Source organism: Asterias amurensis, chromosome 3, assembly GCF_032118995.1.
Source record: "Asterias amurensis chromosome 3, ASM3211899v1".
NCBI lineage: Eukaryota > Metazoa > Echinodermata > Asteroidea > Forcipulatida > Asteriidae > Asterias > Asterias amurensis.
This window is the reverse complement of record NC_092650.1, coordinates 2,716,009-2,730,014: the sequence shown is the minus strand read 5'-3', so window position 1 is coordinate 2,730,014 and position 14,006 is coordinate 2,716,009. Positions and strand designations below refer to the sequence as shown.

The 14,006-nt window shown below is 36.9% G+C and overlaps 1 protein-coding gene across 1 annotated transcript in view; it reads left to right on the top strand.

Annotated features, from left to right (window-relative positions):
- Positions 1-731: 731 nt before the first annotated feature.
- Positions 732-14,006, top strand: part of LOC139934871 (uncharacterized) — a 36,472-nt gene continuing 23,197 nt past the window's right edge. The window contains exons 1-3 of the mRNA XM_071929287.1: positions 732-1,001; positions 3,012-3,068; positions 3,991-4,130. Of these exons, the coding sequence (XP_071785388.1) occupies positions 974-1,001; positions 3,012-3,068; positions 3,991-4,130 (225 nt within the window). The 5' untranslated portion in view covers positions 732-973. The remainder of the gene's footprint in view (positions 1,002-3,011; positions 3,069-3,990; positions 4,131-14,006) is intronic.

The window sequence follows — 14,006 nt, the reverse complement described above, 5'->3', positions numbered from 1 at the left end:
CCATAGCCCAAAGCATCAGCGTGTAATAGTGTGATAACCAAACACAAACACCAATATGAATAGGCCTTTGCCAATTCCAGAGCATTCCGTTTCTGATTTATTGTTTGTGCGAAAAAGGAGATTTGAAATTAACGTTGGGGGGGAATTTTACACTTGATTATAAGCGGAATTCTTGCATGGCGGTTTGATCAAAAGCTTCAACAATCTGTATGGGAGTTCAAGAGTATTACTTTACGCTTGGCTGACCCGGGACCTGTACATTTCTATGGATCATTGACGTATGTACTTTTATCCATTTTAAAGAAATTTATGGATGGTTGGTCTATGATGGTGTATTGGACCCACCGCCGAAAGTATTTGATTAATTTGGGCTAAAAAGTGTGCCGAAATGCTACTCAAGCGAGCAATCCAACCCCAAAATTAGCCACATAATATCCAAATCCACACAGTTTGAGCAAATACACGTAAACAGGTGTTGGTCTTAATTAATTGGCTAACTGCCGGTCACCTAAAAACATATACAGTAGCTTTTGTTCCAATCAAAAGTAGTCCCTTGAAGTAGTACCGCCTTTGTCTGAATGATTGACAGCCACGTGGTCCCGCCCATTTTTGTGGTTTAGTCCAGGGAACTTTCCTGGTGCTCCGCATTGAGTGTAGTGTGATATGAGCTGCGTCGGGTACCAGCGTATACCACTGCAGTGAGTATTTTGTACACACAGAGCACACACACGTATTATTCATACACAACATGCACAAGCCTTTACGTGTATTGGAAATCGAAGGGATTCCCGCTGATAAATGTACTTCAAAAACTACGTTTACATCGATGTTACATCTAGAATGGACACTTGGAATTTACTGTGCTAGTAAGGAAAACTCTTATCGCACCATGATCTTCGACAGTGACATCTTGAGTGCCTGAATTCATGAAGTTTGTTACGAAAGAAGTGCTGCTAAAATCAGACAACCTACCATGGGCAAGGCACCGAGCAAACACATTGGTAATGCACGCTCTAGGTTTTTTGATAAGGACGGCCGTAGTGTGTTGGAGTTTGGTAGACCTATGGCTAAAGAATGTCTTTGGATTTTTACCGTCCTTTTTACTTGGTGTAGTATACGTGGGAAATCTATATTGGAAGTTGACCCTTCTCTCTTGGATGTTGTACCTTAGTTCATCTCTTATGTTGGTCATTCGTGTTCAATTGGTGGAGTATTTATATATCCAACAACCAACTGAATGGTTCGGCATTGAATGTCCATTTTGTGGTTTTGCTTTTGACCATAGATTATGCTTTGACCATTTGACCTAGATGTACAAACACCATATACATAATCAAGTGTTGTTTTAATAATGTTGTCTTTTGAAGTGCATATTTTTGTTGTTAAACTGTCGTTTTAGAAATTAGTGTAAACTTTATTCAGTTTTTGAAGGTGGTTTTATAGTCAATAGTGGTTTTATTTGGTACTCTTCTGGTACTGGTACGTAGGTTTTATCGAAATATGCTAGGTTAATATAAACTAATGTTTTTAATCGTAAAATGGGAGAAAGCAAATTACTCAACGGTATTGGGTTCATCACACGGCGGCAAAACAACGATGATAAATTAGTCTGTTTTGGATTTTATTATTTCATGTAACAATTCTGTGTGAGTGTCACTTGGAGATTATCTGTGACTGACTGAGCAAGTCTAGTAATAATTTATGGAGGTAGAAATAAACCCGATGCGAAAATTTATTTCTAGAAAATACTTTTCCATACAATTATTGCAAACGAAGTGGCGGTTGTTACTCTGATGGTGAACTGTGGAGGAAATCTAACTATAAAAATCATGAGTTGGTTATCATTGAACTCTATAGCCACTCATGTTGTTTATAACAAATCTGATTTTGACACCGAAAAAATAATACAAAATAGGGCCTCCCAAAATAGAAGAAAAAAACTCTACTAAATTTCAGCATTAAATTTATCAACGATTTTACACAGATTAACAAGAGTTACATAATTTATGACTGTATGGACACACAGCGAACAATTTCCCTTGACGATAGCAGAGCAAAACGCTCCACAAAATGTATCAGTTGCTACTCAAAAATCATCATTTGCTTCTCAACATCTGCATTCATTGTGCACAAAATAAAGTTCACACTGTTGTTTTGCTATGATGCAAAATTGCTGGACGAAATCACTCCCTGAAATGTGAAATCAAGAAATGAGTCGAGGGTAATATCTTGGGAATGTTGAATCCATTTGCTTTGTAACTCGCTGAGTCAGCATCGTTCAGCCACGCTCATTATTTTTGATGTATCTGGCATCTGTATGAACTGCCTTGTATGCTGTTAATCCTTATTGCACCTAGGTTATCCCTGGCTAGTCCATGACTCTAAAGAAGTAGACCATCAACAGGGTTGCAAAACTTCAGCTTCAATTTGGCAAACTTGTTGAAATGGCCGAGCAAAATAAAATCAGAACGAAAAACAGATCCAGCTCTCTTTCACTCGCACGCACATTTGTTTGTTTGTTTCCTAGTAAGTTGAGCAAAGTATGTTCTATAAATTATGATAGTTAAGTGTGCAGGGCCTGAAGAAAACACTGGACTGCAGTTCAGAGGCCAGTGATTTTAGCGTCTGCCAGTAAGCTTACGACTGTACATGTCCGGGAGGCTCTGTGTTTTTGAGTAAGAATATAATAACACCTCACTGCATTTTTTATTTAAACTGATAATAATACACTCTTTCAATTCTGTGAAGTGCTTGTTCCAAAAAACAGTTCAAATGTGAAACTGTGTAGTGTTCTTCTCATTTTGATTCTGGTCTTAGGGTCTATAACATATTCGCTGGTCCAGTGAAAGTGTTGAGCTACATGTATGTAGGCCCTAGTTGTACAAGCCTTGAAGTCTTGTGGCAGTTTTCTTCAACTTCAAGCACTGTACACAACTTTTACAAGTTTTGTTATTTATTCATGTTTCTAAAAAACTAAAATGTGTGACAATTCTTTGTCTTTTCCTCTGCAGGTTTGTCAACTTTAGGTTTTACCGGTGCAAGCACAAAACGACGAGAAAACCCAGAAGGTAGGCCTATGAAATAATAAACTTCCCCCCATTTTTCTTCACTCCTCTCAATATATTGTAAGTTTAACAATCGCAAGCCTCAATGTAACCACAGCAATTGCTGTGGAGCCTTCTGCTGGTCCCCTGTGGTGTGCTAGTGCCCATTGCAAAGTTGTTCCAATACAAATTTCCTCATAGAAGTGCCTCTTATCGGAGGAAAATTGCTGCGTCCCTTCAAGAAAGAAGTTCCAGGCCTGTAATTTTAATCACTTGTTTTATAATTTTCTTATTTATACTTTAATTTTTGGTTTTTACCCATACACCGATGTGTGTTAGCACTGTATACTCAGTACTTCCCGAGTCCTGTGAAAAAATATCACAGGCATGTTACTCTGGTGGGATTCGAACCCATATTTATGTTTGTTAATTTGTTTATTTTCAATTCATCAATTAGTCAATCCGTTATAAATTTATGAACCATCTTATCTATGGGATCTATTGCTTTCTCAGTCTTTAGGCAAAAACTTATTGCTATTATTTTCAAACCGTACGCCAATGAATTAACTATCAAAGGATATTTGAGTTGGACTGCTAAATTTAAATGTCACCCAACCCCACTGTATACTTGAAGCTTACTTGTTGCAGTGTGTTATTGTTTATTTATTTCCAATAAACTGTTATAAAAACGGCTAAGTTTATTGAAGTCTTTGATTGAACTTCTTATTTTGAAATCAGACTCTCTTCCTATTAGTATTGTTTGACAAAACTCTGTTTATACCTCCTTGTTGTATCTTCATCAAGGAGGAACGAATGAGTTTGTTTATTGTAGTCTTTGATTGAACTACTTACGTTTATCCATACTCTAAGTGAGTCTATCCCATTTTGTTTGATAAAACTTCCTACCTCCATGGTTTATCCATACCTTCTTACTTCTTCATTTTAGGAGGAACGTACGTCTTGAGTGGTTGTGTGAATGATCAGTTCCAGCAGTCAGAGGAATCTTTGTGGCATTCCAAGGTTGCTCTCCTAGGTTCCTCCTCTAATTCCTCCGAGAAACGGACATTTCATATCAACCCAGTCCAGGTAAGCCTTGTCTTAAGACGTTCAGAGTGATGTGAAGAGAATGTGTTTTCGGGGATTAGAATTATTTCAGACTTTTTTTTATGTCAACTTGGTCACAAAAATAATGTATTTTCTTCAGAGACAAATCCTGGGCCCAATTTCATAGAGCTGCTAAGCACAAAAATTTGCTTAGCATGAAATTTCTACCTTGATAAAAACAGGATTATCAACAAAATTTTCATTTGTTGTATATTACTTGTTACTGGTATTCAGCTGTTGTTAGCTTATCTTGAAAATCACTTGAAAATTTGGTTGGTAATCCTGTTTTTATCAAGGAAGAAATTTCATGCTAAGCAATTTTTTTTGCTTAGCAACTCTATGAAATTGGGCCCTGCTCTTTGATTAAATTCACTAGCTCTGAGAATACTAAGGCCTGTATGCTTCGTTTTTGAAAGGGCAGGGACACCAAAGCATTTTCTCCTTGGTAAAGGGCACCCTATGAGGAAAGTTCAAATTTCTACTTAGCATTTCAAGGGCACCAAGGCAATGACAAGGGGGCATGGAGGCAATTGCCTTTATTGGCTCTGTGAAGTGTCAGGCTTGACTATCAAGTAGCTCCTTGAAATCTATAGCCCAAGAGGTTTGGTTGAAATGCCAACATTTCAAAAGTTGTATGCCATTTTCAGACTTTTTTAAGCAAATGACCTTCGACCCTGGTTTTTAGGCTTGCATGGAAACTGAAAAGAAATTATTCTTACTGACTTTTATTAATATTATTAAGGCAAGGCAGGTCATTCCCCTTTCATTAAACTTAAATAAGATCTCGTCCCCCCATTAGCTTGCCTTCCACTCATTAATCAGCCAATTTGCCTCTACCTCCCTCATAATTTCTCCAAGAATCATTTTCCTTTTCATGCTATCAAACCCAATTACGGATTTCTGAATCCTTAACAAGTTCAGACAGTGCCTTTATTTTCTATTTTTCAATTAGTTATTTTTTTTTTACTTTGCCACTTGCGAGAGATGACAATGTTTGTGACATTCTAAGGCATCGGACTCATTTCGGCCTTTTGTTACAAGTACCCACCCTTCTAAATCTCTGACTGAGTAATGGCCGCCAGGCTTTTGTTGGCAAAACGCGGGATCCAACTCATTTTAACAAGTTTATATTGATCGCCTACCTGAGGATGAAATGTTCTTTTATTCCCAATTGAAATGGCAGCTCCTTTGCCCGTTAATATTTAATGTCAAAGTGAGGGAGTAAAATGCCAGCAGGGACACCTCGGCTGATGTTAGTAAAAAAAAGAGGATCTCCCGACAGTTAATGATGGGCCGTGCTGCCACGCTTCACAGCTTCATTTCTGTAGTCTTGGGAAAATGCGCATTGGGCAATTTTTTTTGTCCAAATTAATTCTGTGACACTGTACCTCTAGGGTGACGAATGGTCAATTAGTGGCGCTGACACTGTCTTTGTCACTGAACGAACCGGGGCTAAAAAACATGACGAACGCTGGCTGTGGACATCAAAGCTATAATATTGCAAGCATGCCTTAAAAACCATAATAGAAATTAACCTGGCATCGAAACATCTCACGCAACTTCTCCCGGAGTTCAATGAAATTACCTTTTCGTCGTTGTCAGTAATTCATCCAGGTAAACCCTACATCCTGGCTAGAGCTTGGTAGATTTGTGATTTGTTAAGAAAGGCAGATGCATTTCTGAGTTTTTGTCGGCATCTTTGAAATGTATCAGAGTGCAACCTTACGACCTACTGCTACAAATCTCCATCCCTCATCGTTGCCTCCAGGGGAACACCTCTCAACCGTTATTATTTCTAATGGATTTTCATTTTCCGAGGGAGATGACACAAAAAGCAATATATGCATTTTTTTTTTTTCTTCTTTCTAATACTGCACAGTCCCTGTATTTATTGAGATAATGGAACCGTAGAACGCTTCTTGTATTTGGGAGTGGGCATGTAATGCATTCATGGTTGACGTGTCGGCAACATCAGAGAGGAGCGGGCACTGCCTTAATGACCTGTAGCACTTTTAAATGATTTGTTACCATGGATTACGGGATGTAAGTTGGTCTTTATGTGTGTCATTCTCTTACGGATAGCCTGGGATCTGGGTTAAATTTTCCGCGAGTGTGCATAGTGTGCTTTAAGTCTCTCTGTTCGTTCCCTCTAATTTGGTGGTTAAGGGAGGACATGGAATGAGTAAGATTGGAGTTTTTTTTTTTAAAGATCTTTTATTCATGATCTAGGAAATTATTTCACTGGCTTTGATGGGATTTGTTTTCTTTTAGTTACAATCAGATTTAAACTGCCTACTGTAACGGGGAAAGTAGGGCGATGATTTTTGTTTGGGGGTTGATGCTAGTAATTTTTTTCTTGGAGCCGATACAGCTAGCTGTAATTTACGACGAGACGAGGCCTGAACTGAATGTTTTGAGATTATGGTATTGATGGAAGAAGCAGCAGGTGAAGTCTTGATCCGGGAAGGTTGGCGGATTATTAAGATACAATTGATCAGAAAAAGTAATCAAGGAGACTGTGTGGGGAACTTGTTGGTACTGCTGTGGGGATGTACAGGTGAAGAGATCTACATATGTAGCAAAATGTCATCTTATTGTTGCACAGTAGTAAACAAATTGAAATACAGCGATACTGCAATTTGATACCATGTTGTAATGGTGTGCATTTCACAGAGTCTAATGTATGTATTAATCTACATTAGGTGTATCCTCAAAGAAAACGTTGGTCTTACATCCAATCTCTATGATCAAATAAAAACCTAATTCAGATTATTGTAAAATTATTTTGGTATAGTATTTTTGACTTTTTTCCCCCCAAAATAACTGTGTAATTTCTTGGAGCCTGAAGCAGATGTACTGGTTCCCAATTGCCACATTATTTATCCACACTGTTTTGTCTTGATTCACACAATAAATGCGTTCCCCACTTGGGGGGTAGTAAACGGTAAATTGTTTTCAGTACAGAGTGCCAGCATTTCTAACGAGGTTTTACGATTGGCCTCTATAAACAAAACTAGGCCAATATACTTGGGACTTTCTATTGATGAATTGATTGTTGGACAGCCTGATGCTTTAACATGCACCATTTGGTACAACAGTAAAAGATACATGATTGATCCGAATGCATTATGAAGTAAGTTGGCTATAAAGCATGATGACCTGGCTATTGCTGGCTGCTCCTGGTCATAATAAAAGACCATCTGACTAAATTGACCTTATTATAGGGGTAGTTTGTTGGGCAATGGTTCATGTATTTGCACTTTTGGATTTTTTGATTCGGTCAAAATGGAAAACTTGATCGGGCAATATTTCAGAGATTTCTGTTCATTCGTCTTGTTAAAGGGAAGGTACACGTCTGGTAATTACTCACAACAAATATTAATTTAAAAACTTACTTGGTAATGAGCATTGGAGAGCTGTTGATAGTATAAAACATTGTGGGAAACGACTTCCTCTGAAGTAACGTAGTTTTTGAGAAAAAAGTAATTTCTCACTAAAATAATAAAAGACTAGCTAGAAGTCTTTTATTCTTATCTGAAATTCGCCCAACAAGGGTGTTTTTTCTTTCATCGTTTTCTCGCAACTTCGATGACCAATTGAGCCCAATTTTTCACAGGCTTGTTATTTTATGGTTATGATGGGATACACCAAGTGATAAGATTGGTCTTTGACATTTACCAAATGTGTACCTTCCCTTTAAATAAAACTTCAGTGAAGGTGTTTATTTTTTAAAATAATACAAATTTACGGATGGAAAATAGAGCGCAAAATACTCACAATTTTTCAGTGACAGTTTACCACTACCTTATGTATCAAGTCTTTTGCCCAAGACATGGGTCCTCAAGTTTTTGAGCAAAAAAAAGTGAAAACCACAAGAGTCCATCTCAGGACTAAAATAGTTTTCGCGAAATTGTTTTACTCATTTCTCAAAAGCTACCGCACTTCAGCAAGTATTATTATATAAAGGGAGCTTTCTACTAACATTATCTTTAATCCGCGTAAGTTTAAAATGTAAATCTGCGACCGTTTGTGTTTTGTGTCAGACAAAAAGTACCCGATCCCTTTAAATGCAAGTTTTATTAAATTGATAAATCCAATCTGCTTGTGCGCTACACTGTACTGGAGCTTCAAGCATTTGTCATATTATTTGTCAGAAAACAAGTATTACAAAACATCACCTTGGACTGCCTAGGAAGTGAACATCCCAGCTTTAGGTCGTTGACTCTCAAGTTATTTACGCTGCTCTCCTGTGGAATTTCATGACAAAAGAATTGAAGATGTTACCAGTGCAAACAAGGTCAACCCTGTGACATACTGGCACCAATAATTCAGGACTACCAACCACACACACTGGAAAAAAAGACCCAGTGCTTGTTGTAAAATATACAGTTTTTTTTTGTGTTGTTAGGAAATGACACCAATTATTGTTTGTTCTGGCCGGCCATTATTTTTCTCAAGTGTGAAATGGCCGCAGTAGTTGCCGTGAGAAAAACTAAAAATAGAAGAACAATCTCATTGTGGGATTGGAGTATATTACCAGGGCTCAATTTCATGGAGATGCTTAAAGACATGGACACTATTGGTAATTGTCAAAGACTACCAGTCTTCTCACTTGGTGTATCTCAGCACTACATAAAATAACAAACCTGTGAAAATTGGTCGTCAAAGTTGCGAGATAATAATGAAAGAAATCAAATTTGAAATCAAATTCGTGGAAAATTACTTCTTTCCCAAAAGCTACGTTACTTCAGAGGGAGCCATTTCTCTCAATGTTTTATACTATCAACAGCTCTCCATTACTCGTTACCAAGTAAGGTTTTATGCTAATAATTATATTGAGTAATTACCAATAGTGTCCACTCACTGCCTTTAAGCAGAATTTTATTTTTATTTTGTTTTAACAATTTTCTGAGCAGATGTGGGCAGACGTGATTAGGATACCAGTAAGATGGTACATTTTATGACATGATTAATTACTATACTCCGGTAAGCAATAAGTTTGTTGTGCTTAGCAACTTATTGTGATTAAAGCAGCGCTACAAAATTGGGCCTAGATGAGTTTATTAACTGCAATGTAGATACCGACGAAGGCCAACCATTGTAATAACTACAACGAAATTCAGTGTAACTAATTCAGTTCTGGCAAAAAATTCCCAAACAGAAGGTTTAACAATGCATGCAGCCTTGTTTTTCTTGCGACATTTTGTTTCAGGCATGCAAATAATCAGAGTGTTTATGTAGGGATGTAAATGTTTCATTGAAGAGCTCAAGAATTTTACAGCTTCATCTACTAACTTAGTGACAAAATAATTTCTTGACGTTAATTCAAGCTGAGAATTTGCGCTGGAAATCTGAAATGGTAAATACATATGATCGCTCACAGATGCTAGATTTATCTATGCCCATAAACGGAGTTACAATTACATGTGAGAAAGTCAGGTAATGATTTTAACAACTTTCGGTGTTTACGTTCAACAAAAAACATCTTTAAATGGTTTTTGTACCTTTTGTTGATCAAGTTTATGGCCACGTCATGAATCCCTACTCGCTGTAAATGAAGATGTGTAATATAATTAACCTGTAGAAGTTTCAACTTCATTAGTCATCAAGTTTTTGAAAAAAAAGAGAGAACATCACAGAGCAATGTTTTCAGGAGAGTCGCGCAAGTCCGTTGTACATTGCTTAAGTAATTTTCGTGAAATCATTTACTCATTTCTCAAAAACTACAGCACCTCAGCAAACAATATTTTAAGGGAAGCTTTCTACCATCATTATTGTTAAACTGTGAAAGTTTAATGTAAATCTGTAGAGGTTTATTTTTTGTGTCATACGAAAAGTATCCGAAGCGAACCCTTTAAATAATGCAAATTTCATGGGAAATATTTCAGTATATTGACGATGTTAGGCAACTATTTTGCCCAGCAATTTAGCAAATTTGGACTCGACTACTTATTTTGTGCACACTAATGCTGATATTGGGTAGCGAATCGTGATTTTTGAGTAGCAATTGAAACAATTTTGCTCTGCTATAAAATCGTTCGCTGGATGTTCAGATCTACACAGCGTAAAAATAATGTTTTAGTTTATGAAGGAAGACTTTGTGTACATTAGTGTTGACATTGTTTGCCATTTGGATTGAGTGCGAATCCACTCAACAAGTAGTTTTTACAGGCCATGTGGTTGTTCAACAGATAAGGACTTCATTTTTATGACCTTTGTTCTCCCATGGATGAAACAAAATGTCAAAATGGTTTTCTTTTTAAGAATTGTGTTATGCTTTCAAACCTGCACTGAAATCAATTCAATTCAATTCAATTCAAGGTATTTTATTCAAATATTTGTAGCCAAAGGCTAAATTACAATTGAATTTACAAGGTAAAAAACATAAAGATTACATACATTGCAGGGAAATAAACAGGAATATTGTTCCATAAAACCAACTATTTTGTTCCATCAACGATGTTGTTCCATACATTGTAATGACAAGACGATGAATACAGTACCATTTGCTTCTGAATTCAATGTCAAGAATGTGAAATAAGCTCAAAAGAATTGTTTTAAATATATATTTGAAAGTTACTGGTTTCACAGAAGAAAACAAAGTAATAACAGGGTGGCTCTATTTTAAGGGTTTGGGTACATTTTGTACAACATAAAACACTAACATCCACATATTTTATGGTTTTACGTTTGAAGATAAGGATAGTAGAAAGCTTGCTGAGGTGCTGTAGTTTTTGAGAAATGAGTGAACAAATTTCTGAAAATCATTCATGACTCACTGAGACGAAAATTATGTTGGCATGCACATAACAGATTTACACAACTCCCCTGAAAACATTGCTCTACTGTGATTTTTTTCTCTCAAAAACTTGTCAACTATAATGAAGCTGAAACTTCAGTACAGGTCACTTAATGGAACAATCTCCCTCTACACATCAAACAAGCCACCACGATCTCAAGTTTCAAGACTCTTCTCAAAACATATCTATTCAAATCTTCATATACTTAATTATTTTTTTGTTTTCCTCTGAGCGCTTTAGAGACTTTCTTTTGGAGGTGTTAGGCGCTATAGAAATACGGTTGTTATTATTATTATTATTATTATTTGGTAAATTTTATCACACATCTTTATTGTAGGGATTCATGTTATGGCCAAAAACTTGATATTCAAAAGGCATGGAAACCCTTTACACCAGTTCTAACTAACTCCATGATTACACAAGGTAGCAATTTGTTTAGCTTGGTAGGGTGTTAAGGGAAGGGGGGGGGGAGTGGTCAGCTTTGGATTAAGCAAATGAATTATTTCCTATGTGTTGTCATGTATTCTCTAAGTGCCATGCAGTGTACAGTACACATACAATGATTGAACTAGTTAATTCCTAGAACGAAGAAGGTGTTTTTGTGGAGCTTTTAGGATGAGTAAAAAAGCTTAAAGGATCCTCAATGGAGGTTCTACTTGGCTCTGTGTATAGGTGATGGTAGAGGTCCTACACACTGGACCAACTGAACAATCAAAGATCCCTGCATGGGTCTTATTCTGATCCTTGACCTTTGTTCTATGACCTGAAGGGTCACAATCTAAAGACAGTGTTGACCAAGAAGTGTGTATAACACCTAGAGTATACACTGTACAGACTCTTAAACCCATAGAATTGCACATGTCCCCCCTGCTGTTTTGGCGATTATTTTTCTTGGAATGTTTTGGTCTTCATTTCCTGTGGTCATTTTGATTCTTGAAGTCTTACTGTTTTGTTTTTGTTTCCCTTTTGAGAAATGTCCTTGAAGAGTCTTTTAGGAAGAGAATGATATAATGAGCTTGATTCATCTTGAAGTCATGATTTCTCCGTACTGTGTGATTGTCTGATTTCTGGGAAGGTTCTTGAGAAAGTTTTGAAGTTCTTTTGGCAGAAGTGAAGTGAAAAAACATGTGAGAATGATGTGTGGGCACGAACTATGTAATATTGGGCATCAACTGATCAACCTGGCACTGGCAGGGTACTCTGTCTTTTAAATGCAATTGAGATATATATATATAATCAGCGTTATTGGCTTTCATACTGGTCTGCTAGCAAAATGCCAGTTAAAAGGCCAAAGAATCAGAGTTGAAATTCTCACCAAGTGGTCCTGCGGGCTAGTTCTTGAACTTTGTTTTTAAGGGGCACAGCAATTTTCCTCTGGTACGGAGCAGTCTATTCATGTAAAATGTAATTTGTGGAACTTTACTAAGGGCACAGCAGCCAAAGCACAGGGCACCATGGCAATTGCTGTGGGTTTATACGAGGCCTGTGATATATGAACTTGTAGTGAAGAACCTGACAGATGTCACAGGTAAAGTTAATGGCAAACCCTAATAATCTCCATTAAATTGAATGTTTTGCCACTTTTCAATCATAAGTTGAAATTTTTACAGACCTTTTGGTTTTTGTACATTTGCTACACGCATGAACAGATGTTGTTACTTTTGTTGGTCGCAATAAAACAAGCCTACACAAAATGTTTAAGGGTATGACCCAACTGTCTATAAAAAAAGAAGTTGTTGTGAAAATGTGGAAACAGCTGTTAAAATCTAGCCTACTTTAAACACCATTTGAACAGTGAGTTTATGTTGGTATGTTTATTAGCTTTCATTTTGTCAACAGTTTCACTGGTCCTTTTCAATAGTTCAATACAAGATTGCACTGCTAACAAAAACCCTCTTGAATGATCTCAGCATTGCCGTTTCCTTCTAAAAGGTCGAGAAGAGGTCACCTTAGGTCAAGGGGCATCCTTGGCTCAGGGGAAATATTTAGTTTCTCCTGTCCAAACTGGAGTGGTGATATTTCCTTTTTGATGGTTCGTTGAATTGGTGTCTCGGTGTCGGTGCGAGTCAAAAGACGCGAAATGGTGGTGTTTAACATTCCTAGCGTGGCATATCCAAACAAACATGTACCATCTAGTGATTGATTCAGGGGGCAAAAGGTTAACTTAGTCTTGTTGAAATAAACCTCAAGAGGGTTGGAGGTGAGTCAGTACCTTGACTTTTTAAAGTTTGGAGAAAGTTTCTTGGAAGTTTAGTTTGTAGAAGGTAATAATCCTTAGTTAAATGTCAGGCTTAAAAGAGAATAAGAAAAAAATAGGCAGTGGACAATAGCTGAGAATCCATGGAAGAGAAAAAACGGGAAACAAAATTTGATTGCCGAGTCAATTGATAGAAAACAACCAGGCCTGATACTTCATGGAGGCAACAAAGGCGATTGCCTCCACGCCCCTTGTCATTGCCTTGGTGCCCTTGAAATGCCTCAGTAGAAAAATGTACAATTTCATCATATGATGCCCTTAATACCAAGGAGAAAAAGTTTTGCCTAGTGCTCTTGCCCTTCCAAAATCGAAGCATACAGGCAGGCCTTGCCCTTCCAGAAACGAAGCATCTTCCAAAAAAAAGAAGCATACAGTCCTATTCCTGTTTTTCTAGCACTAAAGGGCCATTCATAAAAGTCATCAATATTAATTTTTTTTTTACATTTTAAATATAGATTTACTTCACAATATACTCTACAACTAAAGAATAAAGTCATGCCTCAAATTATGCAGATTTATCAGGTCAAACGACTTCAACATCAAGCAGATCGAGCAGCCTTCTTTATTTTATCATGAAAAAATAAAAATAAAAATGAATTTTGATTTTTAGTTATTTCTTTTGACCCACCCACCCACAATTTCGATTTTTTTTCTTTTTTTCTTTTTAACATTGGCTATTTTGAATGGCCCCTAAGTTACATTCTACAGCCTGAATGACTTCATCCATATTTTGAACTCCTTCTTGTAATGCACCTTTAAAAACACAGATGGTTTTCAGATGTCTATTGACTATTGCACACT